Source organism: Salminus brasiliensis, chromosome 9 (genome assembly GCF_030463535.1).
Source record: "Salminus brasiliensis chromosome 9, fSalBra1.hap2, whole genome shotgun sequence".
Lineage (NCBI taxonomy): Eukaryota > Metazoa > Chordata > Actinopteri > Characiformes > Bryconidae > Salminus > Salminus brasiliensis.
The window spans coordinates 20,705,898-20,732,718 of record NC_132886.1 but is presented as its reverse complement, the minus strand read 5'-3'; the positions used below and the strand labels follow the sequence as shown (position 1 = coordinate 20,732,718).

General features: G+C 38.6%; 1 protein-coding gene across 5 annotated transcripts in view; it reads left to right on the top strand.

Annotated features, from left to right (window-relative positions):
• Nucleotides 1-26,821, top strand: part of kcnip4a (potassium voltage-gated channel interacting protein 4a) — a 130,937-nt gene that overhangs the window by 66,308 nt on the left and 37,808 nt on the right. For 2 of the 5 annotated variants that reach the window (XM_072687780.1, XM_072687778.1), the window contains exon 1: nucleotides 15,478-15,950. The exons of the other annotated variants lie outside the window; for them this stretch is intronic. In XM_072687780.1, the coding sequence (XP_072543881.1) occupies nucleotides 15,839-15,950 (112 nt within the window). In that variant the 5' untranslated portion in view covers nucleotides 15,478-15,838. Of the gene's footprint in view, nucleotides 1-15,477; nucleotides 15,951-26,821 lie in introns of those variants that run through there. 5 annotated transcript variants of the gene reach the window in all.

The window sequence follows — 26,821 nt, the reverse complement described above, 5'->3', positions numbered from 1 at the left end:
TTTTTGTCTGTAAGAGAGAATAGTATTATAATGAATAGAATAAAAATATACAAATGATCAGCAGATCATTTGTTCATATTTAAATGTATGGTGGTTAATATTTGAGTTGAGTACTTTTTGAGTTAACTGAGTAATCTGGTCTGGCCAAATATAAAAATACTTGTTTTGATATTTGAAAATGTGTATTTTGGGTCATATAACCAGTCTAGCACATCAAATCATATTAATTTGATGCTGTGCATTCATATAACCACTTGGTGGAGCAAATGTGGCAGTGGTATGTTGTTAAGGGAAAAAACACAGACTCAGTCCAGACTTTCCTGAGTTTTGTAGAAATAGTAAGAAATCAGAACTCTAAATCCCAGAACTCTAAAAAGTCCCTCTAAAAGAATTATGTTCATATCAAATCATAAAGGACCCTTTCCTTATGGCTGAAGGAGAACCTTCTGGATTTGTTATATACAAAGAAATCGAACAATTAAACAAAACAATTGTATTAACAAGTTTTGCCAAAATTTCCAGACTAAAAACCTTATTAATCTGACATGTTGCTCCTGTATGCAAAGTGTATGCAGTACGCACATACACTTGAAATAAAACTCAGGAGTGAGCTTTTCACATCAGTATCTGTCATTATTAGAGAAACTCTTGTTGTATATTAAACAGGGTTTGTGTTACAGTTTATGTGTAATACAATAATGACTTTAAACATCCATGTTTATATATACATTGAGTGTGTATTGGTGTATTACATGTGGCAATTACAATTCTGTCCCTCAAAATCTGCATTATATATAGTGTAAAAATTCTTACTTCGATTTGGAGCAGATGTGCATGCAGGTCCAGTAGATGGAGCTAGTAGAGTACAGTAGAGTATAGTGTATGTTTTGACGAAGCCATTTTGTTTCTTACTCTCTGTCAAAGGCTGCTATTAAAGTCTATCTAGATGTTTTCTGTCTTTCTGTTGACTGTTATTGTGGTCAGTGGGGATGGGTTGGATACTGAGGTTTGTTACTGAGTCCAGATGAAAACTGAATAATTCAACATATTAATCAATAAGTAAAGCTTTCTTTCTTTATTTATGGCTCTGTGTTGTGGCCCTTCAGGAGCTATAGGGAATATACATTGCATTTCTCTTTCTTTTAATGATTACTTCGTGTTCGGCCTGAAACAGGAAGAACAGTAGCCCTCACTGTGGCTTATTGTATTTACTCTAAAGCAGCTTTTTGAGCAATAATGCAGGTTCAAATGTTCAGTGGTGGTATAACCAGTATCAGCCAACCAGTGAAAAGAAAAGAATTTGCCTTATTTATGTTGACCTAATTTATACACTGTCAGATCTTCATATTTATCTTCTAGATAAAATACAGCGGCAAACCCCAGGGTATTACAGTATCTCACTTTAAACCTGGGTATTCAGCTTTGAGAACAGTTCATTTTTAACATTGGATTTGATTCAGATGACCAATTTGCATAAGTCGTCCATAAACATTGCATTTTCATGCATTAACTGACTTTAATATGAGCGTAGTTAATAATGAGAGAAAAGCTCACACTATTCATTGTAACAGGTCGAGCATCAGGTGGAATGGCCTGTATTTGTATTACTGGATTATGCTGGGGTGTGCAGTCTTTCTCATGAATTTCTACTTCTTCATCCATCTTGTTGCACCAGGAAGCGCTGCATTGTGGAGATATCATTTGCTCATCCATGTATGCAGAGCTATAATTTCTGTAATGCGGTTTACAAACACCTTCTTAATGGAAAAGAGAGGGCTGTCTGTGCCTGTGTGTGCAAGCAAAACATTCAGAATTAATCCTTCCATTGTTCTTCAGGCCCAGTTCCTCTGAAGTATAGGAGTATAATCCTTCAATCATACTTACCTACTGTTTTATGGTACAAAATCAAGAGGTTTAAACTCTTAGCAGGAAATCTTTATTATGCATGTTGTAACTTGCAAGAATACCCAAGACCATAACACTAGACTTTGTTTTCAGTGTGACGGTTTAAACGAAAGGGACAGATTTTAAATAGAACTGTTGTAATGTCCAGCAGTCTGACTGGACTGTGCCCAGTGATGTTTAGGCGTCCTAGTACAGTGATGGTAAAACTCCAGCAGTTACCAGATGTTTAAAAGCATTCATTCATTTCTTGATTCATTTCATGCAAACCATTGCACAAGCGTATGAACCGCGTATGAACTTTACAAAAGTTTGTAGTTCCAGATGTGCAGCTGTTGAGCTGTACTGGTTGATTGCGGGTGCTCGATGCAGATATAATAGATGTGATTATGTTATTAGTAGCAGTATTTATGTACATGCATCAGCTATTACTACTGGGTATGTCATAAGTGATGTCCCTGGAAGCTTTAACAGATATAATTTCTTTAACAGCTTTAACAGACATAATTTCTGTGCTCAAATAGCTACATTTGTCCTTCTAGTAATTTTAGTTTAACCCTGTCTGAAGTGGACAAGGGAACAAGAACATTGATCACATTTAAGTTGGAGCTTTATCGTTGTCAAAGTTTTAAAAGGCAAAGCAAGAATGAAATACCTGCCAATGAGAAATAAAAGGATCCTCTTACGAGTACAGGCCTAGTCTACTTTACTATAGTACTAAGAGGTACTATAAAAGTGTACCCAGCACTGTTCTGAGCTCCATATAGAAGTTGGCACTATGTGTATTTTGTACACAATTAAGATAAAGCGTTTTAAATAAGAACATTTATGTTGTATTAAACCTCCTAATAATATTGCCCCCTCACCACCCCTCCACCCCGATGCCATTAAAACAAATGCACTACACCATAAATCTCATAGAAGTATCATATAGTAGTTCTTTTATTGTTTCTTAATGCATTTATTATGTGTCAAAGTGAGACAAACAGAGGCATTACTTGCCAGAGTACTTTGGAGTAATTGCACCACTGGGATCACATCTACTGAACATTAATTACATGTTATCATTTTAGAGGAAATTTAAGAGGGAAAACATTAACATCTTAATTTCACCTTTAGAATAGCACCAGTGAGGCCCTTGACAAAGTCAGAAGTCAACCATGGCAATTTCAGGTCAAAAACCACATAAATCCTTTCTTCACATGATAATATGGTGTCTTTTGCACTGACGTTTAATAAGATTGCTTAATGGTGCGTATAGTTGTGACACTGGCTTGAATGTGTCTGCTTTGTGACATACTGTCCTTTATCTCCTAGTTTCAGTCTGTTTTGTAACACTGTCTTTTCTTCAGGAAAAAAAATGAACATATTTGTCCCTCGGTCATCATAGATGAACTTTCTGTGGGGCTCCTAATTGAATAGTTTGCAAAGTACTGTCATCTAAAGGGAATAACGACTTTCTGTTTTCTAAATCTATGTAATAAGCTTAAGCTCATTTAATGTAATTACACCACTTCTTCAATACAATATAATTTTATTTTTATAAATTTAGCAAGTTACAGTGTGATTCCAGGCAGTATTATTGTAATAATTACAGTAATTGACGATACCTCTCTGTGTGCTCACATTATTTTGACCCCCACAAAATCAGAGGGTCAAGGCGAACATAAAAAGCAGCAGCAGGGAACAGAAACACTGGGATGTTTTGTGAAGCCATTTGGTCCAATGAAATTGGGAGGATCATATTTCTTTAGTTTAACAAGGAAGGCTCAGAAGCACACAGTCTTGAAGGCACTATATATGATTTAAATCCAGTCAATTTTCTGTAAAATTCAGCAAATGTTTCCTCGCTGTTTGCTACTTTTTGACTTGTGTTTAGTAGTGTCTAAACTTAGAGGTATGATTGAATTATTAGTCTATTCAAACTAGCTGAGGTTTTTCTTAAATAAAGTAAATAGCAAAGCTCTGGATAAGAGCGTCTGCTAAATGCCTTAAATGTAAATGTAAAAATTGGTGAGGCAGTGAAGAGACCTCTGAACATTGAAAAACAGAAAAAGGGATGAGGATGTTGCTCTTTCTGCTTAATAAGTTGGTAACATTGACCATTTTTTGCTGTTTTACAAAACAGCTCAGCAATGTTTTTTTCCCATTTAGCAACAGCTTGCTAATGCTAACCTAGTTAAAGCTAATTACATGCTTTCTTTAAACTTATATAATGGTAATTTATTATACATTTATTGGCGAAGGGTTTATGACCACCTGTAGCCAACTGGTACCAATATAATAAATATGTATTATTATTATTATTATTATGATTATTATTATTATTATTATTATTATTATTATTTTATTTCATTGTGTTTTTAATGATGTTTGGATGTTATGTTTGTATTTACCATACTTTTCCCCAAATCTAAGCCTCACCCCAAGCCTCACCATAACTTTAACCTTACCCTAAACCTAAATCTCTCCCAGGTCCTAATCCTAACCCTAACATTGTTGAGAATCAGCGGAGTTACTAGTTACTATTTGGTTTGTCTAACAATATGAACGTTTGTAGTCTAAAGGAGGCTATAGTGTCCTATCCGAACAAAGTGACAGTATAGGACAGAACAGTGATGAATCATCCCTTTCTGTTATATCTGCTCTATAACTTCTGTTCAGATGTGAAAACTCCCAGGAGCTGTAGAGCTCCAAGACAGTGAGATGGTATCTTTCAAACAGATCTGTTTCTCTGGGGAGCTCCTTCAGGAACTCGATGCACTGTGCTGCAGCTATTTGATCAGCATAGATGGTCTTGGACAGAACCAAGCGTTTATCGACCTCCACATGACGATAGCTGTCTGCACAAAGCGGGCAAGTATTGGGATCCATTTGATGTAAAAAAAACAACAAAAAAAAAACAAGCAATTTAAGAGGTAGCATAGTTAAAGCAGAAGAAGTGTTAGAAGAAGTGTTTTTCTGGGAAGCCAAGCCAGAGTGGAGTACAGTATAAGAGAAAGAAGAAAGAAGTGCTGTTTGTGCTATTACTGCTTATTTATATATCTATAAATATTTTTTATTGCATATCATTTTTCGTGGGATTTAAGCCCATTCTATGCTACATAGTAGATCACAGTGTTTTAATGGTCTGTTTTGTTTTATTTTAATGCTGTCTGTGCAATAATTGGACATCTTTCTTAACACATTTGAAATAAAGTAACTGTGTACTGCAGAATGTATTAATAATGAACTATTTCACCTCTACATCATGATCGCCTATTAGAGCCAGTTTACTTTAAATAAGGCGAACAAAAGTCATTCAAACAATTGGGACACTCAGTTGGGCTTCTACAGAGAGGACCTTCTCCCTATTACAGTCAGTGGAGCATCAACATGATTTGAAAGGTTAAATAAAGGTTCTCTTTCTAAACCCTGGTGATGGCCAAAGCATTATTACATTACATGTGAATCACAGACCTATGACCCAGGCTGGGAGAACCACACTGGCATCAGTGTTTGCCTTCCTAGAGCCTCTTTTTCTCACAGGATGTATTAAGCATTCGTCCCACAGAGATGATTCATCTTAACCAAGGATTGCAGTTCCTCATGATGCATTTTCTCCTGCTTAATAGAGCACCCCTCGTCATCCCATTATGAATTAGATGTTAAAGGTCCCACTCAACAAAGTTAAGCTGCAGCTCTAATAGGTTATTCTCATATTTTTAATTGATTTGTTTAATGTAGCGAGAACATTGCTAATCACTGATGCTGGTTGTACTGCTGACGCCAGTAACCTTGCTTAGTGACATTAGAAGTATTAGCCTTTGCTGTTCCGAGTTGTGGTGTTTGTGGGCATAGTGAGCATGGCCAGGCCGTTGACCTACAATATTCCCACACCAATTGATTTTGTATAGTGATGTTTGGATAGCCACAGCTGTTGGAGCGCACATGGCTCTGTGCTATTAAGCTGGTTTATTCTGGCTCACTGAAGCATGCCATTGCTTGATTGTTTCTGTATTGACTAAAACTGGCAAGAATGTAAAATGTCTGTTTTCTAAATAAACAGAATTACACCCTAGACATGTCTTCAGAATATAGATGTTTAATGTTTGTCATTTTGGGTACAGACTGAACTTCCTGTCCAGCAACAGGGAGACTGTTGTACATCAGCTCTTCCTGTGCCCGTCTCAACACTATTAATCAAACACTTCTCACTCTCCTTAGCTAATTCTCACATATGAAAGCAAAGGTTGTCTTGTGTATTCCCCTGTCCCACAACCAATAAGGTGAACAGGTCAAGGTAGCAGTGCGACATGTGTGCCTACTTCTCAGGTTCAGGCTGTCTTGCAGAGAGCAGAACTGGAGAACGACAGGCAAGAATCAAACTTCATTAATCAGCATTGTGATTCTAGAGCAGCAGTACAATTGCAATTTCTATATGCTGTGATATGCTTATAAGTATTCCAACACAACATAGTATTGTGATGCATTGCAGAATATTACTTTCCACAGCATTTACTTACAAGCTTCTACCTGTAAAAGAAGGCACTCTTTTTCAGGGAGACTAGTCCTGGCTTTCCTGTCAGAATAGAGTATAACATCCCATCTACTTTGTGCAGACCAGTGGTGTGTTATCCACTCTACAATCCAACCACTATTACCACTACTTGCAAACCTAACCGCTGTGTGGCTATTAAGGGTAATGCTTTCATGGGCCCTGCCCTGCCCTTTTTTTTTTTTTTTTTTTGGGGGGGGGGTCCTTTTTCTCAAGAAGCACAACAGCACCCCAGAACGAGTCCTTTTCTCGTTCTGACATTTTTACCAGTATGTAAATATGTCTACATTTATTTATCTTGCTAAATATCAATATTAAAGTAACCTGAATCATCTGTTGTTTTTTATTCTGGTTAATTGTTTTTTTATTGGTTCAATAGCCAGATAAAACACATGACTGAGGAAAGTAATGTAACAGATTTTTGGTTAAATTTAAATATAAATATAATGACTGCTGTTGCGTAAAGTACTTCAAGACACATATTTCAGTTTGGCTCACTAGTTAATAATCTGTGTAGATGAATACTGCTGTTATTATAGTGAATTATGTGAGGTAGGAAGGTAGGTTTTCAGCAGTCCCAGATTACATTGAAGTAAAGTGCTGCACAGAGGTTTAGAAATATCTTCTTGAAATATCTTCTACTCTTGTGCATGCTGTCAAAACCGAGAGGAAAGTCTGTCAGAGGGGGCATCATAACTTAGAACTATTTATTTTGCTAGTTTTGATTTTGAGTCACTTTCATTTAATCAAATTTTGTTGCCAAAGCCGACAGACAGCAAAGTCAAAAACAGCCAGAGAACGACAGAAACGGAGGTTATTATTGTTAAGACATTTTCATGATGCCAGTGCTGAAAACTCCATGTCATTCCACATAAAAGCTAACAGCCATGTCTTTGTGTGGGCATGCTGGAAATACTCAACTGTCTCCTCTTCACTTTTAAAATGACTGCTCCGCCCCTGTCCATATTGTTCCACAGCTATTAAGGGTGTGTTTATACTAGTCTGCTTTGGTTCGCTTAAAACAAACCTGGGTGCGATTGCCCTGTTAAGGTTCACACTTGCTCTAATGAACCGCACATCTTTTGAACTCCACACCAAACAAGCAGCCCGAGACTGCCTGAGGTGGTCCGTTTCTAAACAATTTCAAAAGTTTGAACACAGTAGGAAACAAAGGCATCTAAGCAAACCAAACGCAGGACGTGATGTCACAAAATGGTTGTGTTTATAAGTATTCTTGCAGCTGGAGTTGAGCATGGGTAAGTTCTTGCAGACCTGCCCACATTTCTGTGCTTCACCTTCTTCTGTCAGATGCTTTAGTTCAGCGAAGCTGTGTCCCAAAGAACACACTACCACACTATATGTCCCAATATGTCCCAAAACTAATCACCTTTGGAAATGCATTCATTACTGTAGTTGCCTGAGTAAAGATGTGAGTTAGGTTGCAGCCACAGTAACATCAAATTTTACAGCTTTAATGTATGTTGTTCCGTGGCAGTCCACATTTCTTGTCAATTAACGTGTGCTTTATCAAAAATTTGGTTTCATACTGGTCAGATTTAATTTTTCAGGGGTTCCATTTAAATTTTTCATGGCTATGGCATGGATCATGCAGGACCCTTGGACGCTCCCCACACTTTACAGATGTCTACAGCCTTATCTTACGCATGTGTCATATGCTACCTTTATTCCTCTAATTTTGGTTTGATTGCAAATATGTCGGCATAAACGCAAAGCAAACCAGGGCTAAAATGTAACAATGTATCATTTCCTCGCTTGATCTGGACTAAAATAATCAAACTCTAAATAAAAAAAAACACCCCCAGCATACAGATGTAGTGGAGAATACTTTAGACCCCATAGTTCAAAAAGATATGGTGCAGGTATTGTATGTATCCTAGGAGGCCTGAGCTAGCTTTTTGCCACGATCAAATTGGAAGTAAACAAAAATTTTTATTTTTTTTTTACAAAAAAAGGCAATGAAAATCTCAAGACTATTTACAACATCTGGCACATCATCTTAACGATTCCCTCTGCAGGACATATGCAGTTGATTTGTTTCTGCAGGCCTTTCAATATATCTTTTATTCTTCCACCCAATTTATGCTCCATTTCTTGGTTGTCATGGTGCGTTTTGGACAGACCACTGCAATTCGACGTGCATTTAACCTCGGCCAGGCTTGCGCTGAGTGTGCTTGAGGAGTTTTGTCAGAAAGCTTAGTGTTAAATCGACTGAAACAACATGTTCAGCTGCGAGTTCCTGATTCAGTAGGCTGATTGTTAAACACTCTTTCAGCAGGTGTCATGGAGTTATTAGTGCTGTCGCTCTAATTTGCTCCTCAAACACATTAGGCACACAAAACTCGCTGTTCCATTTCTGCCACCTCTGTTTGACTCATTTCTCTGAGCACAAAGGGAGGCTCTCTCAGAGGAGCTGTCTACTCTGTCGCCTCAGACACACACACAGTGCTGCAAATCAGTGTTATCAGGCCAGCTGTCCTGCTCTTCAGCCTTACAGGTACAACCAAGACAATGGCCACCCTTCAACTCTTTCACACACTATCTGCCTACTGACAGCAGAACATTGTGTTGAGTTCAGGGCCCAAAGAACTGAATTTTAAATATCGGTTTATCTCTTGGCACATTCGCTCCAAGCAGCCGTAACTGTGCAGCTACCACTAAACAGCAGCATAAACATCAGATTTTTCTCTCAGGGTGATTTTTAATAAACACCATATGGATAAGAATACTGGCACACATCTCTTAATCATTGAAATTGGGTGTTGCATTCAGTCCTATTGCCACTATCCTGTATTGGTGTATAAAATCAAGCCCCTAGTCATGCTGTCTGCCTTTCCAGACATTAGTGAAAGAATGGGTGGTTATGTGTGGTACTGTAATAGGATGCTACCATTGCAACAAGTCAGTTCATGAAATGTCTGCCTTCCTAGATATTCCACCATCAACTGTGAGTGGTATTATTGAAAAGTGGAAGCATTTGGGAGCCACAGTTATTCAGCCACAAAGTGTTACAGAGCAGAGTCTCAGAGTTCTGAGTAGCGTAGTGCATAAAAGTTGCTAACCCTCTGCTGACTTAATAACAGCAGAACTCCAAAGCTGCTGTTAGAGCTGCAAAGCGGTACAGACTCCATATTAATGCCTATGGATTAGTATAGCTGTCCTGTTACTTTTGTCCATATAGTGCATATACACTGATCAGCCATAACACTAAAACCACCTGCCTGAAATTATGTAGGTCCCACTTGTGCTGCAATACAGCTCTGACCTGGTGAAGCATGGACTCCTAAAGAACTCTTAAGGTGTCCTGAAGTGTCTGACACCAAGAATATTGAGGTGCAGAATCTGTGGATCATATCTGTCACAGATTCACTGGTTGCGCTTCCTTGGAGCTCCTTTGGTAGTTACTGACCACTGCATGCCAGGAACATCCCACAAGACCTGTCTGATGTTCATAATTTGGCACTAGTCAGAGTGCTCAGAGTCATATGCTTGTCCATTTCTCTGGATGTGTGTGTGGGTGTATGTATGTGTTTGTAATATATATTAATATAAGAAAATATATTAATATTAATGTAATATATGCATAAAAAACAGATGTCACTGTCATTCAGAATGTTTCTAAAGAAAAATCTTAACTGAGAATAGAGTATATAGAGTCATTATGGAGTATTTTTATTGGCCATTCATTATAAACCTTTGAGGCAATGTACAGAACAACTGTGAGAAAATGATGCTTTGCATACTTGGGATGACCAGATCAGGTTATTTTGCTCCCCTGTCTGATCTGAGCCTCTTAATGCTGAGTATTAGCTAACACAGCGGCACAGTTTAGATAAGATGAGCTTCTGATTCATGCTGAAGTAAGATCACTATATTAAGTAGCAATTTCTATAATAAGACAGTCTGGACTGATTTATCTAGTGCAGTAGCATGTTTAATATATTATAATCCAGTCTGACTCACCTCCCTGACCGATCAGCACCTATAGTGGGTGAATGTGCTGTGATTTGGGTTTCTGTAGTGTGTGTGTATATGTGCATTAGCATTGGCCTTCACTAGATTCTGAATGCGCTCTTCAGTGCTGGTTTAAAAAGGAAAGGAAAGCATGCTGTTCTCCCGCTGGTAAAACAGGACATTTCAGTGATAGTTAAATATAGTTTCAGATATTTCAGATAAGTTATTTTTATGTTCCACTGTAAAATATGGTTAAACACTGCAGTATTTACCTTCTGAGAATGTGCACACTGCTGCTGGCTGGGCAGTAATGTCTGTTAATGGCGTCCTGAACACCATGGGTAAAACAAAGAATCGGAACTGGATTTGGATTAAAATAGAAGATACAGATCTGTTAAAATATGCCTGGATTGGCACCAATTCACTAGACCCCCCTATACACACACATAATATGGGACATTTAATGGTAGCAGTGTTTTTCTGTGTGTGCGCGTATTGGAAGCTTTGTGTGTGTGTGTGTGTTATTGTGCTGCATTGCTTATGCAGCTCTGCTCAGGGCAGCCACGGTTCACAGGCTTTAATTGCTTGCATTTCACACACAGTGGCTTTTTAAATATGATGGGCTAATTTCAATGTTTTCTCAATATTGGAAAGCTAAGCCGATTTGCATAGCATAACAGGTATCACTATGTGGAATGTAATTAGTCCCAGAACGCTGTCCAACTGCTCTCACAACAGCTTAATGATGATCCCATTATAGATTCTTTCATGTCATGTATCTGTCATCAGCTTGATAAATGGCATTTTTGTGGAGCAGCTGTCCCTCGTCTGGGAATGCTATCACTAAGGAGCGTGGCACTGATAGCTGGGTGTTTTTAGAATGGATTTTCACTGGTTTATTTATTACAAAGTATGAAGCAGAAAGAAACTGTTTGCTCAACTCTGTAACTCTATTAAGATAGTTTAGGGCTTAATCTCAACACTCAATTTTCCAGTCAGAAAAACAAGATTAATACACAATATATTTTACAATTTAGAATTAACATATGCAGTATAAATAAACTGCTTATTATTCTGAAGGACTAATTGTTTGGGTTATTAGAACGTTTTTTGAGTTATTAGAATATCTAATTCCATGTATAAATGTTTTTATTACTGCATTGTCATTAGATTTAGTTTCCAAAGTATAACATGAATTACAGTGGCATTAGCGGTGTAGTATGGGAATTGTAGAGAACTGCACATATCTGATTTTGTTTTTAATCTGATGTATATCCGAGTATTTGAAAGATTATCTGTCTTATATTTTAGCCAACCTTACTTGTTGTTATTGACATGATTCTGATATGACTATAGAGATTCATACAGAGGCTGTTTACACCGTTAACATGTGTTTTCTTTGGTGATTGGATCACATTCGTACCTTTTCTGAATGAGACGTTACAGGAATCTGAGCCATCTATTCTTCCAGTGATGGAACCCCCTATTTACAAACCGCTCACAGTCTCCCAGAGCCGTGCCATCTTGGTAAGAAATGGTCAGTTAGAGGAAGTAATGTATGTATTGATGTACGTTTTTACTCAGGACGGTGAAATTGTAGGTAGTTGTCCTACTGACTGCCAAGCAGATGGGAATGCTGCTGATTGTCCATCAGCTGGCTGGTATATCAAGCCAATATTCAGGATTTTTTGAGGATTAGAATTGGCCAACAAGGATTTACACATTTATAAATATTCATGTACAGCTGGCTTATAGAATTAGTAGAATTATAGAATAGTTCTCATTTATTAAATGATGCTCTCTGAGATTAATCAAGTTCTGACATTACACTGTTTTATCAGCCATACTGTTCTCTACATATTATTGGTACATATTGGTACATATTGGTTGACTCAAAACTGGTACTTATAGTATGTACACATTCTTTTTAACCTTGAAAATAGTGTTGTTTTATTTTTAATAGATTCTCTTTTAGCTGTTTTTTTTGTGTGTGGATCACATTAATGAATGCATTTTACTCTGACCAGTTCATTCTGATAAATGATTATTGGACATGATCTTTCTCTCCTATCTGTCTGTAAGGGGCTGAACTCAATAGTTCTATAGATGACCTGAAATAGAGCTCTGCCTCTCCAGCACCTTCTCTCAGGTTTACAGGCCGTCCAGGGCTGATAAGAGAGCCCCCAAGGACAGTAGGAGGCTTTGGACCGCAGACAAAATATGTAATCTCTCACCAAAATCAATTTCCTCACTATCAGAAATCGAAGAACAAAGAACCATCACATCAGTGACGCATTCCCCTGCTGGCCCGCGATAAGAAATCAGCCCAGAATAGGTCAGTTGTCCATCAGCCTAGTGTAACATTTTGTATGTCACCTTCAATACATTTTCTGAAGGGCGAGGTCTGTGATGGGCCTGGGCCAGAGGAGGCAGGATGAGGTGGGGTTTAAGGTAATCACTTTACTTAATGGAGCCCTTTTGGATAAAGCATCTCACTGTATATACAGTGGCATGCAAAACTTTTAGCATCCCTTGTCAAAATTCTGTTACTGTAAATAGTTCAGCAAGTAAAAGTTAAAGGTATGAAGTTAAAGATTGAACATACATTCCTTTATTATTTTAGGCAACATACCTTTTATTTTGTATTTCCATTTTTTGCAGCTTCTTTTACAGCTAAATAATAAAAATTAAAAAGAAAAGGTTTGGGCTCTCTGCTCTTAGTAACACGCCTGGTGGCACGGTTTGCACACAGTGCAAAAACAGAACTTGCATTATCATGATTTATGAGTTATTTGGCAACACATCATTGAAGATTCAATATGTTTACAGTGCATTATAGCTTAACCATAAATTGGTTGAGACAGCCTTAGTATGCCTTCATATACCTTCACATATCTCATAATCAGTGGTGTTTGTTATTTACACTTGCAAATCAGTGCAATCGTCGAGCAGTATATTGCAATAGGGTAAAGATCAGCCCAAAGAATTGAAGACCAGCAGGTGGCAGTAGTTAAGTATCCTGATTAAACAGTCACTGACCATTAAGATAGATCACAGGCTTAGAAACAGAGTGAATTGCTATCGTTAGACCGAACTCAAGTAAATCCTTGTGACCGCTTGGCTGTTTTTTTTTTGTTGTTTTTTTTCTGTAGTCAGTTTCTTTTCTGCTTAATGAAGGTAATTGGTGTCAGCACAATTAAGGAGTCTGCTGAACATAATAGATTTTTCTGCTCCTGATGTGTGCTGGGATCAATGCTTTGGAATCAGTGGGGAATAGAATGTGTGTAAATAAAAATGTAAGGCTGGCAGAATAGCTTCTGGCTTGAGTTCACATAGTTTCTAATATACAACTGAGGATTGGGTCGTGAATAAACAAGACTTGCAGAATGAAGTCTAACCATTACCAATCTGTGACTAGAGGATACGATGTGACGGTGGAATCATCAGCAACACTTCACCTGAATTGTGCCTCAAAACACTGACCTATCATGACAGAGGTCCTATGCGGTCATTCATTACCCTGACAGATTATGCAATGCAAAGTAATATAAGACTGTCATGTTACTGTGACCAGTAGCGGTTAAGGCAGCTGTTACAGTGTCTGATGTCATGGCGGTTAGTGTCACATGCTAATCTAACCCCATATCGTCAAGTGTTATGTGTTATAGGGTCTATCATTATAATTACTGGTAATGGAAACATCACAATGTTCTGTTAAGGGACATAATCTGTCATAGCAACACGTGTCCGCATGCATCCCTGGATGTTCATAAAGACTGAGATATTCAAATCAGTCTATCCAAATTTAAAACTGTTGCTAGTACACCCCTCACTCTCTTCTGCGTGAGAGCCATTCCATCTGTGAAATTCATCATTAGAGCCCAATATAAACAAGACATTTGATGAAACTTAAAAATCGAGTTGAATAAGTAGTTTTGATCAGAGGAGGAAGTCTTGGTTCTTGGAGTTTTTTCTTGCCACTGTCACCTTTGGCTTGCTCACTGAGGGTCTTTTGGTGTATGACTTGTTGATCTTTTGTGACATCAGTTGTAAAAAGCACGATTGATAGATTTGCAATGGACGTCATCCAAAAATACTGAAAATACAGTGACTGTGTATGTCTATGTCATGATTTCCTGCTATGGAACATACAATACACGAACAGCTGTATGCTTTAATCATCATGCCTGCCTTATCATTACTCTGGTTTAAGGGGGGCCTAGAATGGAAAACTCTATTTATTTTGGCATAGTCGAATCATGAGAGTTTGGTTCATGGAAGTGACGAACCATGAACCTCAAACACTGTTGTTCCTCTATTGAAAAGAAAGTTGGGAATAACCAACAACAGCTGTAAAACTGTTATGCAACAGTCCTGACTCATCAGGGTTGCCACTCGAGCCAGGTCTTGTGGTCGCACCTTTGTCTGAGGCCTGATTCGAAAAATGAAGTCAAAAGCAGGGTGCGAGAAGGCAAAAGTCAGAAAACTGTGCGGGTATCCGTGCTAGGCTGAAGGCTAACCCTGACCCATTGGCTGTGCCATCTCTTTAGCTAGCTGACAGTGAGCGGCAATTACACTGTTATTACTCTGCTCTTGTTACAGTACCAAAAACAAAGCTGTGCATCACTATGTGATGCTATACATTCAACATATACTTGGGAAGTGTACAGTTTGGGGGATTTCGCGCTATGTGCATCCCTAAAAGACACACTTTTTACAAGCATTTTACAAGCTAAGAGATACAGAACCGTCGCATTGAACGTCAGTGGAGCACCAACCTGATTTTGAAGCTGTTATTTTAAGGTAAAAATGCTCCATAATGTTGCTTGAAATGGCCAGTCATTTGCTCAGATTTGCTCCGACTGCTGTTTAATGACCGAGTGAAAGAGAATGAGTCCAGACTGTGTGGATACACCTTTTTCAGTCGAGTCCTCTCCAGCTCCACCTCTCTCCCCTCCTGCCTCTCTCTCGTTCGTTCCCAGCCCCTCCCCTCCACTGAAACTCGCAGCCTGAGTGCGCTCTCACATAAGAGCACACTTCAAACTCACACAGCAGAGTGGGTCAAACTCTCCTCTTCTCCTGCTTTTTTTTTTCCTTTTCCTCTGTTCCTCGTGGCCTCTTCTTGTGCTCCTTCTCTAAGCCAGTGGTCCTGGAGTAGCTCTGCCCTGCATGTTTTGGTGTTTTGCCTGCTGTGAACGCACGTGGTCCACCTAACCGGTTAATTAAGAAGCCCTTGCTGAGGTGAAGTGGGTGTGTTGAAGGCAGGGTGTCCCGCACAGCCTGGATTTGGGGGCCTGGGGGTGCCTGGGGCTGCCCGGCCCCTGCAAGTCCGCGGCCGAGGGCACCTGGGCACTGGGGAACTGGAGCGTGGAGGCGGAGCCGGAGTCGGGGCCCAAGTCAGGAGGGCATGAGCCAGAGCAGGGGGCCATGCTGAGCACGGTGTGGGAGACGGAGGGGCTGCAGACGCTGGGCATCGTGGTGATTGTGTGCGCCTCGCTCAAGCTGCTGCATCTGCTGGGGCTCATCAGCTTCTCCGAGGGTAAGAGAGAGAAATAGACTGGAGATATCTGTTTAGACTTGTAGCCCTGTTAGTATGAGGAAATGAGATTTGGACACTTGCTGTCTGTATGCTGCTGTCAAACATGGGTTTAGCAAAGGAGATCAGATTTGTCCTTTTTTTGAGTCTCGGAGGTTGGATTGAGTTTCATGTCTGTGACTGATTTGGGATGCATTGATATTAGAACTGTAAGACGATATCTGATAATTATTCATGCAAATATTTGCCAATGCCGATTATACAGTATAGGCTTTTAAAACCTTTATTTCTGTAGGGTTACAAATGCAGTGAAACCAGTTAATTGCAATATTTAGCAGCTTCACCTAAACATTTTGCTCAGTGAATCCATAATCATAATAATTTATCACATATAAAATATTTAGCATTTTTAATTATCATGCATAAAATATAACAGTATAAAAATAGGTGATCATAAGGCAAGTTTAGTGCTGGAGCACATTTCATACACAAAGGCAATTTAAGGTACATAAATAATACAAGGCTAAAATCCCATAAAGAACAGGGAAATAAAAACATGACATAAAATAATGTAATATTTATATAAATTAGCAAATAAAAGGAGATTGGGAAATACAAATATATATCTTTAATCAATAACTAATAAAAAAAATTGGCTAAAACAGTAAGGTTAGCTAAAAATAAGTGCACAGACCATAAGTGCATGTGTTAGAGCACTGGAGAAAAGGAGTGTTTTAAAAAAAACTTCTTGCAGACGATTCCAGTTGTATGCAGCATAAAGGCTAAATGCTGCTTCACCATGTTTGGTTTGGGCTTTAGGCTCTACTAGCTCTACTTCGATTATTCTCTTTACACATAACAGTGATGATAATACATGTTTTCTTCTGGTCAAATGGTTTCTTAACATTAGAAACCGACCCTGACTCACATGCATTTTTCACGTTTAGGGAATTTTTGGACAGCTGGGAAAACCTTTAATTGGGACAGAACCATATGCTGAAGTTCTTTAAACTTTAACATAAATGTTCTTCATTATCACACCTTATTTACAAGAATGGGTTCCATTAAAATGTTCTTTAGGAAAGCGACAGTGGTCTTCATTTAGCATTGCTTAAAATACCCTATTTGACACCTTTATTTTTTAAGAATGTGGTTGTTTTTCATAAGTTTTTGCACTGTTAAGAATTAAGTTGTCCAATTAATTAATTATTAGACTGTATAGTACAGCCTTTTTAAAAAACTCTCACTTCATCATCAGCCCTGTAGGAAGTTGTTGGCAAGGCACAGTGGTGGCCCATGATAAATGTTTTGGAAAAAATGTTCTGAGTGTTTTCATTGATGTTGTAGATTAAGAGTAGGTGAGGGACATTGGCATGCTGGAGCCTCCTTCCACACTTAAAAGCATTGCATATTAACAGAGGTTGTAAATACTTATGATTTAATCAAGCCATTTTACATTCCTGTTCAACCTGGTCTCCAAATTTCCACTCCATAATGTTCCAGAGAGTTTAGTCTACTGCATAAACAAAGTACTTTGGGCTTGAGGGCATCAGCCCACAACCTACATCAACTGTATGGCTGCAGTATATAACAAGAGAGCATTGTATTACCGTCAGACGCTTAATAGTGAGGTCTGTATGTGTTTGGACAGTGATGCAACATTTGTCATTTTGCTTCAGGCTTTCAGCTTTTATTTAAAGGGTTTAACAAAAAAATATAGCATAAAGCATTTGGGAATTACAGCCATTGTTTACATAGTTTCTTATTTTTACTGGCTCAAAAGTAATTGGACAAATTAACATAATTATAAATTGTAAAGGATTATGTTTAATACTTGCAAATCCTTTAGAGTCAATGACTGCCTGAAATCTGGAACTCATGGACACCAGCAACTGCTTTGAGCTGAGTTTCCTCCCTTGAGATGCTTTGCCAGGTCTTTACTGCAGCCTCCTCCAGTTGCTGCTTGTTTCTGGGTCTTTCTGCCTTCAGCTTTGTTTCTAGTAAGTAAACGTAATGCTTAGCTTGGTTGTGGTCAGGTGACTAACTAACATTTCAATTTATTTGGCTTAAGAAGCGTTTTGGTTGCTTTGCTATATCCTTTGGGTCATTATTAATCTGTACTGTGAAACGTCATCCTGTGAGTTTAGCAGGATTTACCTGAATATGAGCAGAAACTAGAGCTCTGTACTGGGGGTGTAACAATGCATGGATTTCTATTGAACATTCACGGCACAGTCAACATGGTTTGATGCATGCAGTTTCACTGAAAATACATGGTACGCAGTAAGCAGTAAGCTATGGATGTAGCCTTCACCCAGAAACCTTAAGCTATAAGGCATTAGCAAGTTTGGATTTGTTGTAGGAATTGTAGTGGGTTTATGAGCAACACTGAAGTAACGTTAATTTTGTTGTCCCCTACTTTTCTCTCTCTTACTCTGTGTCTCTCGCTGCTGTGTGTAGAGGGCTTCATTTTTTAATTTAGTTTCTTTATCGCTCAACTCATGGAATCATGGTGGATCGTATGAATGGTATGTTGGCGTTGTGGACAGTTTCGGGAGTGTGTGGAGACACATTGAACATGTGAACATTACAGGCTGTACCGACCATCTCTGAGGGCACTGTGCAACACTAGATGGATCAGACTGTAACTTGCATGACTGTCTATACACAATAAATAGAAAGAAGCCAAGGTTGGCCTTAAGCCATTGGGGGATTTGCTGCTTTTTCCCCCGCTGCAGCAAACTTGTCCAGCAGTGTGAACCAAACCGTGACGTGTGTACTGGAACCCCCCCCTACTCTATACCCTTCAGAATTCATCCTGCTTCTTCTATCAACAGTCACATTATCAAAAAAACGTATAAAAAACACCAGTGACCCAGTTCCATTTGGCAAATGTACGGGCCACTGATGTGATCTATATATGGACTGCTCTGTCTGATATTAGCTAAATTGTAACTGCTCTAGCTGATGTTAGTTAGGGTAAAAAAAATTATGTCTCTGACAAACATAATTTTCTTCATTCAGATTTTGTTAAAAAATAAATGACAATCTCCCATCCTGAACCTAGTATTGTGAATCGAATCAAATCATTCAATCGAGTTGATTCGAGTAATGATATCGTTACACTCCTAGTTGCTAATGGTAATTGCAGTTTATTGTGAATGGGCTTTGTCACATTTGTGCTTGTTGTACAATGCAGTACAACAAATCTATCTAAAAACCAAGTGTTTCTGGAGCAGTGCACTGTCAGGCCTCCAGATTAGTCTGTCATAGCTGTAATGTTTCATTTAAAAGGGTAATTTAACATCATTAGACAGCAAGACCACTGCTTGCCAAGGTGAGCTGAAGCTCAGCTGGGCTTTTAGCCTCCTGCCTGAAGTCGTCAGGCAGAGCTGTTTGTTTTCTCAGTCAGGCTTCACCCTTGATACGAAGCAAAGCCCTCTGTCAGAAAACCATCTCCATCCTTTCCACTGGAAGCTATAACCTGAAAATTCAACCATGCCAGTTTTTTTTACATTTATCAGTAAATCTTAAGGTAAGCGATAGATAAAGCTGTGCAATATGATGATATTTTAATTAGACTGGGTTAATTAGATGAAGAGCAGCAGATGTTGAATAAAAATCGCTGTACTCAGTACAGGAGAGTCTGAATAGAAGTTTTTAAGGATCTTTCACTAAGGATGTTTTTAGTCTGTGAAAAAAGGTCTTTAAATATTGTGAAATAGTATTTTATTATTCAGACATTTTGGTATTATTAGTACATTTAGGCTATATATATATATATATATATATATATATATATATATATATATACTGCAAGCTATGTACACTTAAAGATGTTACATATACTTTCTTAAAAATGATTAACAGTGCCTTCCTAAAGAACTTCTCAGAACCTGTGAAAAAATAAAGGTTCTATACTGAGTGAAATTTTTTGTTGTTAAAATGTTTTGTTGTTAAACCTAGCGTTAGCCCTGGTTTACATGAGCTCTATTTAGATTGGGTTAGTTTGTCAGACGTACACCTGTAATAAAACTTGCACATGTCTCTTCAGTGAGCAAAACTCTTGCATCAAGGCGACAGTAAAATTACCACAGTATGAGCAAGTGTCAAGCCAAATGTTTGCTTTGTGTGGTCATATGATTACACTCCAGTCACAACCTGGCTCATTATTTATCCTCATTGTTTTTTTTCCTCCTTGATCATGTTTTCCTGGGTAGAGCATTTACTACCCAATAAAAATGGTGGAGTAACTCTTCAGGAGCGCTCAGAGACTAATGTTGCCTTTAGTTGTTCCTCAGAAAATTGTACTTACCACACAGTAAATACAACTTCACCCAATTTGGGTGATTATAGAAAAATACACCCTCAACGCACAAACAAAACCACAGAGGTCCAGATAATACCCATTTAGCTTTTTATGAACCATATTAAAAAGCAAATAAATCATGTATAAATAACCTTAGCTATAGTTTTGTTCTGTTTTACTCCAAGATTACCATTTTTCCTTGGTGGAAAGGGTGAAAAGATTTACACCACATCTGAAACCTGTGTATCTTAGAATTTTCTACTTGTGAACATGACATCCTCAGATGTTTGAGTGCAATTTACAAGTGGGGAAAACTGGTACTTCCCAGTTTCCGGCATCACTCAAAGGTAGCATTGGCCAAAATGCTTTTCTGCCTGGAAAATCATGGACATGTATATCTGCATGGGTTTCAGACCATCTCTGATTTTTATAAAGACAGCAGTTTAGCCTGGCCTGTGGTTTTTACAAAGAAAGAGGAGGAAGAAGAATACATAGCTACTCTGACCAGACATAAAAACAGGAGCTCTTGTGAAAAATTAAATTGTCCCGGGACCCCATGTAAATTTAATCCCATCCAATAGGGCTTAGGCCATAAGCTTGAGTATTCAGTACCAACAAGGCCACCAAAGACCAGGACTGCAAGAGGAAAAGTGGCAGCTTAAGAAAAGATCTTTTTTTCATTTGCTTCACATTTTTCTCACAGCTACTTTACAGTGATGAATGTTTCTAGCATATCACTAAACACCAAGGCCGGCGCTTGCCAAGGTGAGCCAAAGCTCGGCTGGAGCTTTTTAGCCCCCTGCCTGAAGCCATTTGGCAGAGATGTTTGTTTTCCCAGTCAGCCTTCATCTTTTGCATACAGAAAATGAGCATTTTTGCTTTCTCTCAGTTGGCTACTGCCATCTACCCTGTATATGTGCTTTCATAATGTCACGTTATGGGAAACTAAACACGAAACCTGAAAAATCAATTGCTTGCATGCAGCCTAACAGCCAGTTCTCTGATGTGCTGTGTTGTGATAGTTATTTTGATCCCTGCTTTGATTTACTACAAGCTGTGAAGCCGAGTGACACTGACTGGTAGGATTTCCATTCACACGGACAGACGTCTAGGTTCTGACAGCAGTACTTAACTCAGATTCATGACTTGGTCAAAGAAACAAAACTGAATATGACGTTTCAGGATGAATTATTGAGATAATGATTTTGAGCATGGTCAATACAGTAACAAAAAAATGGATTCTCATTTGCAATTTTTGGTTAAAACCACATCTGATGATCAGAACTAGGCATCTGAGTGTGTCCTATCAGTAAAGTTAGATGAGAGGTGGGAGGGTCTTATTCTATGTATGACCACACACTTTTTTTTCTAAAATGCTTTTAACTGTAGGGGTTCTGATGTTTGGGGGGGGGTGGGTATTTTGTAGGACCAGTGTGAGTCAAATGAATTGAACCTTCAATCCCTTGAACTGGAAATTGTATTGATCCTAAAAACACGTAAACAAGTAATATTAAAACCCCTAGCATTCTGATCATTCTGTGTATATAGAGGTATGTCATGTTGTTGTTCTGTTTTTGTTTTTGTTGGCTGTGATTCCAGCTTGGCCGTGCAGAAGACTGATAATAATGCTGTTGTTCAAAAACATTGCTGTAAGGTTACAGAATATTTTGTTGAGAAATGCAGTCAGTAAAACAGTACATGTGGGAATTAGATTAAAACATAATTTTGAAGTGATTTGATTGTTGTTTTGGACAATTCTGACCTTTTAAAATGGAAGCGGGTACATTAGACTTAGACATTAGTGTTTAATGTCAAAAAATGCAGAGTCATACCAGTGCTTGATGGAAAAGACATTCTTATTCTTAACCCTCAAACCCATTTCAGAGAAAACACTAACAGTAATGCCATCGCTCCAGTATATGGGTGCAACAGCAAATTGACATAGTCAGTTAAAACCAACTACCAAATTAGTTGGCAACACATTTTTAATGAATGATCAGTTATTAATGTCATCACACATATTCCTCACGCTAACAAGGAACGATTGTGGATGCACGTGGACCGAAGATTAATCGCTGAAGTTTAACCAAAACAGTGTGGAATACAGTTTTCCAGTAAATCCCTAAATCTGGACGCAGAGTTGCAGTGAAAACATACAGACTGAGCAGCTGTCGGTCACATGAACGGAGCACATGGATAAAACCGTTACGGAACCATAAGGCAACACAACCACCCATCTGCAGCGCCATCCCTCTGGTGTGTGAGTAAAGAGTAGAGTCATATCTTGAGGTGGGGGAGTGCCATATGGAAAATTGAGAAATCTTCAATTAAGTCAACCCTGAGATGTTATAAATGAGGTCACTGGTTGAAATATGAATGGGAGTTCTCGTCACACTCAACGTGGCGGCTGTTTACAGGTAAAGTCCTGCCCTTTAACAAATGGAGACAGTCAACTTAGTGGTTATGTGCGCAGGAGGGTCAGCAATATAGTGTCTCCATCCAGATTGTGTACTCATGGTTAGTTATCAAATGCATGAAACAACCTCAAGCTAAATTTAAAAGCTTATATCTTCATAAGAGTTTTGTGTAATAATCTAGTTGCAGTCCAGTCCAGTAATATGCACAGTCTATATACTTTCATTCACAAGTCCAACCCTTTTAGACTCACACATAAAAAAAGTCTAATTTACTCTAGTCCAGCTCAACCCCCTCAAACTCCCACACACCAGAATAACCAGCTGGTTATGCAGAATCAGCCTAAAGTTGTTGCAGTGCAGTTGTTCAGTGTTGTAGAAGAATAAACGAGTATTTTGATATAATTTATCATGAGAACATAGTTGTGCTGTCCGCTCTATGCCCACTGCTTCATTAAATGATCAGCAGTGAAGACTGAAGACAGAAGCTGACTTTGGAATTGCCCAAAATGCACGTTAAGCCCTATGATGTGAAAATCGACCCATATATCTGCTGGTTAAGAACCAACTCGCCCATAACTTATGTTGAAGTTATGAGGACTGTTTCGGGCCGGACTGCATTACTGATGAGGCACAATAAAGGACAACCAATCAGAATAGAGGTTGTTTACAAACAAAAAAAACAGCCCGTTTCATTCTGATGGATAAAGAAAGGTCGAAAATAATGAATGGATTGTGTTCTTGAACCCACAGGAATGTCATATAGGACCTTAGGGATGTTGGAGCTCTAAATTAATTTTAGGAGATGTTTTGCATAGCAGGTGTACTTTATTAAGTTTTGTTGGGACCTCTGTGAATCACTAATGCAGGCTAAAATCATTTGTATTTATCTACACTCTCTGATTGCTGAGGTGGAATAGATGATATGGCTTGTCATTATCTTCTAATTGACAAGAGACTGATAAAACCTTTCTTGGTTTATATTTAAGCCATTATCAACAAAGCAATCTCACTGATCCCTGACCAGGCATCAAGGCCCTTACAACACCTACTTGATTTGTGCGTCTCAGCAGTGTGGATCTTAACACAGCCGTTGTTTCATAGCGCTCGCTGAGGACTGGGAGGACTAATTAGTGTGTCAGCGAAGATAAATATTACCCACCTCGGTTGCGTGCACACACTCTCACGCACACATACCCTGGGCCTTGGTAACTCAGGAATACAGAGGGTGCTTATGTCAGATTAACAGTGGCGCCAGCCATTAGTGGAGGGAACATTGTGGGCACGATGGCGACAGACCCCTTTCTCCTGGCCTTTGTCTCAGATGTGTCCTTGTGTGCGATTCACGAGCCTGTGACAGAGCTTTGAGTCTGAACTTTAGCCTGCAGACGCTGATGAGCCCCAGCAGATGAGCTATGGTAATGGGCTGTCAGGAGCTTAAGCACAGGAAGACCTTTTCTTTTCCACTTCTGCCTTAGTCATGTTGCTTTTCTTCCAATGTCATGGACCAGCAAGTAGATAATTAGCAGAGATGTAGGGTTCAGCTAAAAATCCTGAGCAGCAGTCTTACAAATGAGTCATGGATTTGAACCTTTTTGACTTTTTCAGCATGGGCATGGATGAGTAAGGAGGTGTTCAATGCCCACTATACACTTTTGTTTCACTTTTAAAATACATTCCAGAGGGTGAGGCTGAGCAATAAAATATATAACATATAAAACATTAAATTACGATACTTGAAGGCATTTGGTTTTTTATCAGATCTCCGATACGGGCTTAATGATTCATTATTTAAATGACGAGAAATGTGTGTTGTTTTCAGTTGATCCATAATGTGTTTGAAATTAGCGCTGGGAAGCTTGAAGAGGATCTACAAGTTATTATTCACTTACTTTTTCTAGCCTGCACTGTGGATGCAGTGTTTCCACTACATAGATTTCCGTTGCTTATTATTGACTTCGCTGCTTCAGAATTTTATAAATGAACATAAGTCGCATTTACTAGACTCTGAAATGACAGATACAGGAAGGGGAGGTTATGACACCCAACCCAGTCTTCATATCTACGTACCTGACGAGGGATTGAGAAATAAAAACAGGGAGAGGAGAGAAGAACATACCACGTCGAAAAATATGAAACCATTGTGTATAATAGTGTTTTACATGATACATGGCTAATTTCATTATTTTAAATGTTGTATAAGTCACTATAGCAGATGGTGTTCATTAGAGTCATACCTTCTTACCTCAAATGTGCTTATTTGGTGAGCTTTTGGTGATTACTGCATGAAGGAACAGTGTGTCCTCCATGTGCTTTTCCCCGTCTCTAATTCAGACCAGTGTTTATAGGCTAAAGCGTCTAGCATGACCTTTTCACTTAAGTTTCCATGCATCCCCTCAGGTGGTTTTAGCTGTAATCAGAGAGACGATAGAAGGTTGACACACACATTTGCGGAAGCTTAATCAGAAATGTTCTGGTCTGTTAATTACAGTGGCTTAATGGAAACTAACGGCTGTCCATTAAGAGGACCTACATTAAGGGCAGGGTCCGAGTAGATGACTTCAGTTCACATTCAGAGAGACATTGACCACATCAGCTTCAGGAAGGTGTGGAACAGTAATATGTACAGTTAAACGGCTCTACTCTTATCTCGGAGTATCGATTTCCATTAACAAGAGGCCATAAGTAAAACATGACATCACCTACGTTGAGGAGAGTAGAGAGAGAGAGAGAGAGAGATAGAAATGAAATGGGAGTTGTGGTCCGATACTGACATTCCATATTTTTAATGTATGTATTTGCATATGCTGATACAAATCATAAACATTTAAGAAATGTAGAAATTATAAACACACACACACACACACACACTCTAGTGACTAGGGGCAGCCACCTCAGCACCCAGAAGGCAATTTGGGGTTAGGTGCCTTGCTGAAGGGCACCTCAGCTGTAAATGTTGAGGGAGTTAAATACAATTTTCCTTGCTTTTAACAGAAAGGTAAACTGAGTTCAGTTCTGCCTTGTTTACTCACAGGACTGTAAGTAAACAAGGCAGGACTTACAGCCAGTCATCTAGGCATCTAGCTAACCCAGGCTCAAATCACACACATTTAGAGGATCAAGCCTCATATCCAAGAGCACAAAGTCAACTAAATGGACTTAAGGAGTGTTTTAAACACATGTAGTAGACTGGTTTAGCCAGGCTTCTTGCTCTGCCTTTTAATATAATTAATATATATTAAGTTTAAATATATAAACTTCAGCATGTCGCTAAGATACAATTAGGATTTGTATATTTCGAGGTATACGGTATTATGATACAACCCTAATTCTTAATACTGCATTTATTGTTTTCCCTTAAGCAATATATATACATCAAATATGAGTTTTTAATATTTGGTAAAATGGAAACATCTGTCCGATGACTATATTTTTGTAAGCAAACATCTATCGAAAGTGATATGATTGTGATATTTGTGTGCATCTCTTTTTGCAGTATGCAGTCTTTTTAAAACATAGCCCTAATACATGCAGGATGGCTGCAAACCCTATTATTTGACAGATGTAAAGCAGATCTAAATGCAAAAGCTTAGACCACCACTGATTGTCCTACGGCAAGGATTGTCTGCTTTAAATGCCAATCGTGTCTGTGCTCAGTCTAAGCAGAAAAAATAGCTCAATTTCAGTGAGAAAATCCATTGTGGTTAAGAAACAAGGCACAAAATTGATCTGAAAGCCTTGTTTTGTTGTCAATTGCAATGTTTTGTATTTCATCTCTTCAACATTTACAGCTAAATCAACTTGCTTTTCTACTAGACAGCTCTAAAGTCGTTCGGGTGCACTTTCAATATGACTCTGAATATGATTCTGAAACAAGACTAGAAACATAGAAACATGCAGCACGTGCCTTTGCAAATGCAATGCAAAGTCACTGAGCTTTTAAGGTAGACACCTGAGGCTTCAAGTTACCAGCTTGTAAATGATTGTTTTCATCAAAACAGTGTAGGCTGTATGTGCCCCATCATTGTTTTTTGTTCACGTTTAATTAGCGAGCTAGATCTGGGGTAATGCATCCATACCAATCTGCCTCTTGCGCTTTTGAATGTTTATTCATAGGTTGTAGGTGCACTTATACATTATTCATTGGCTCA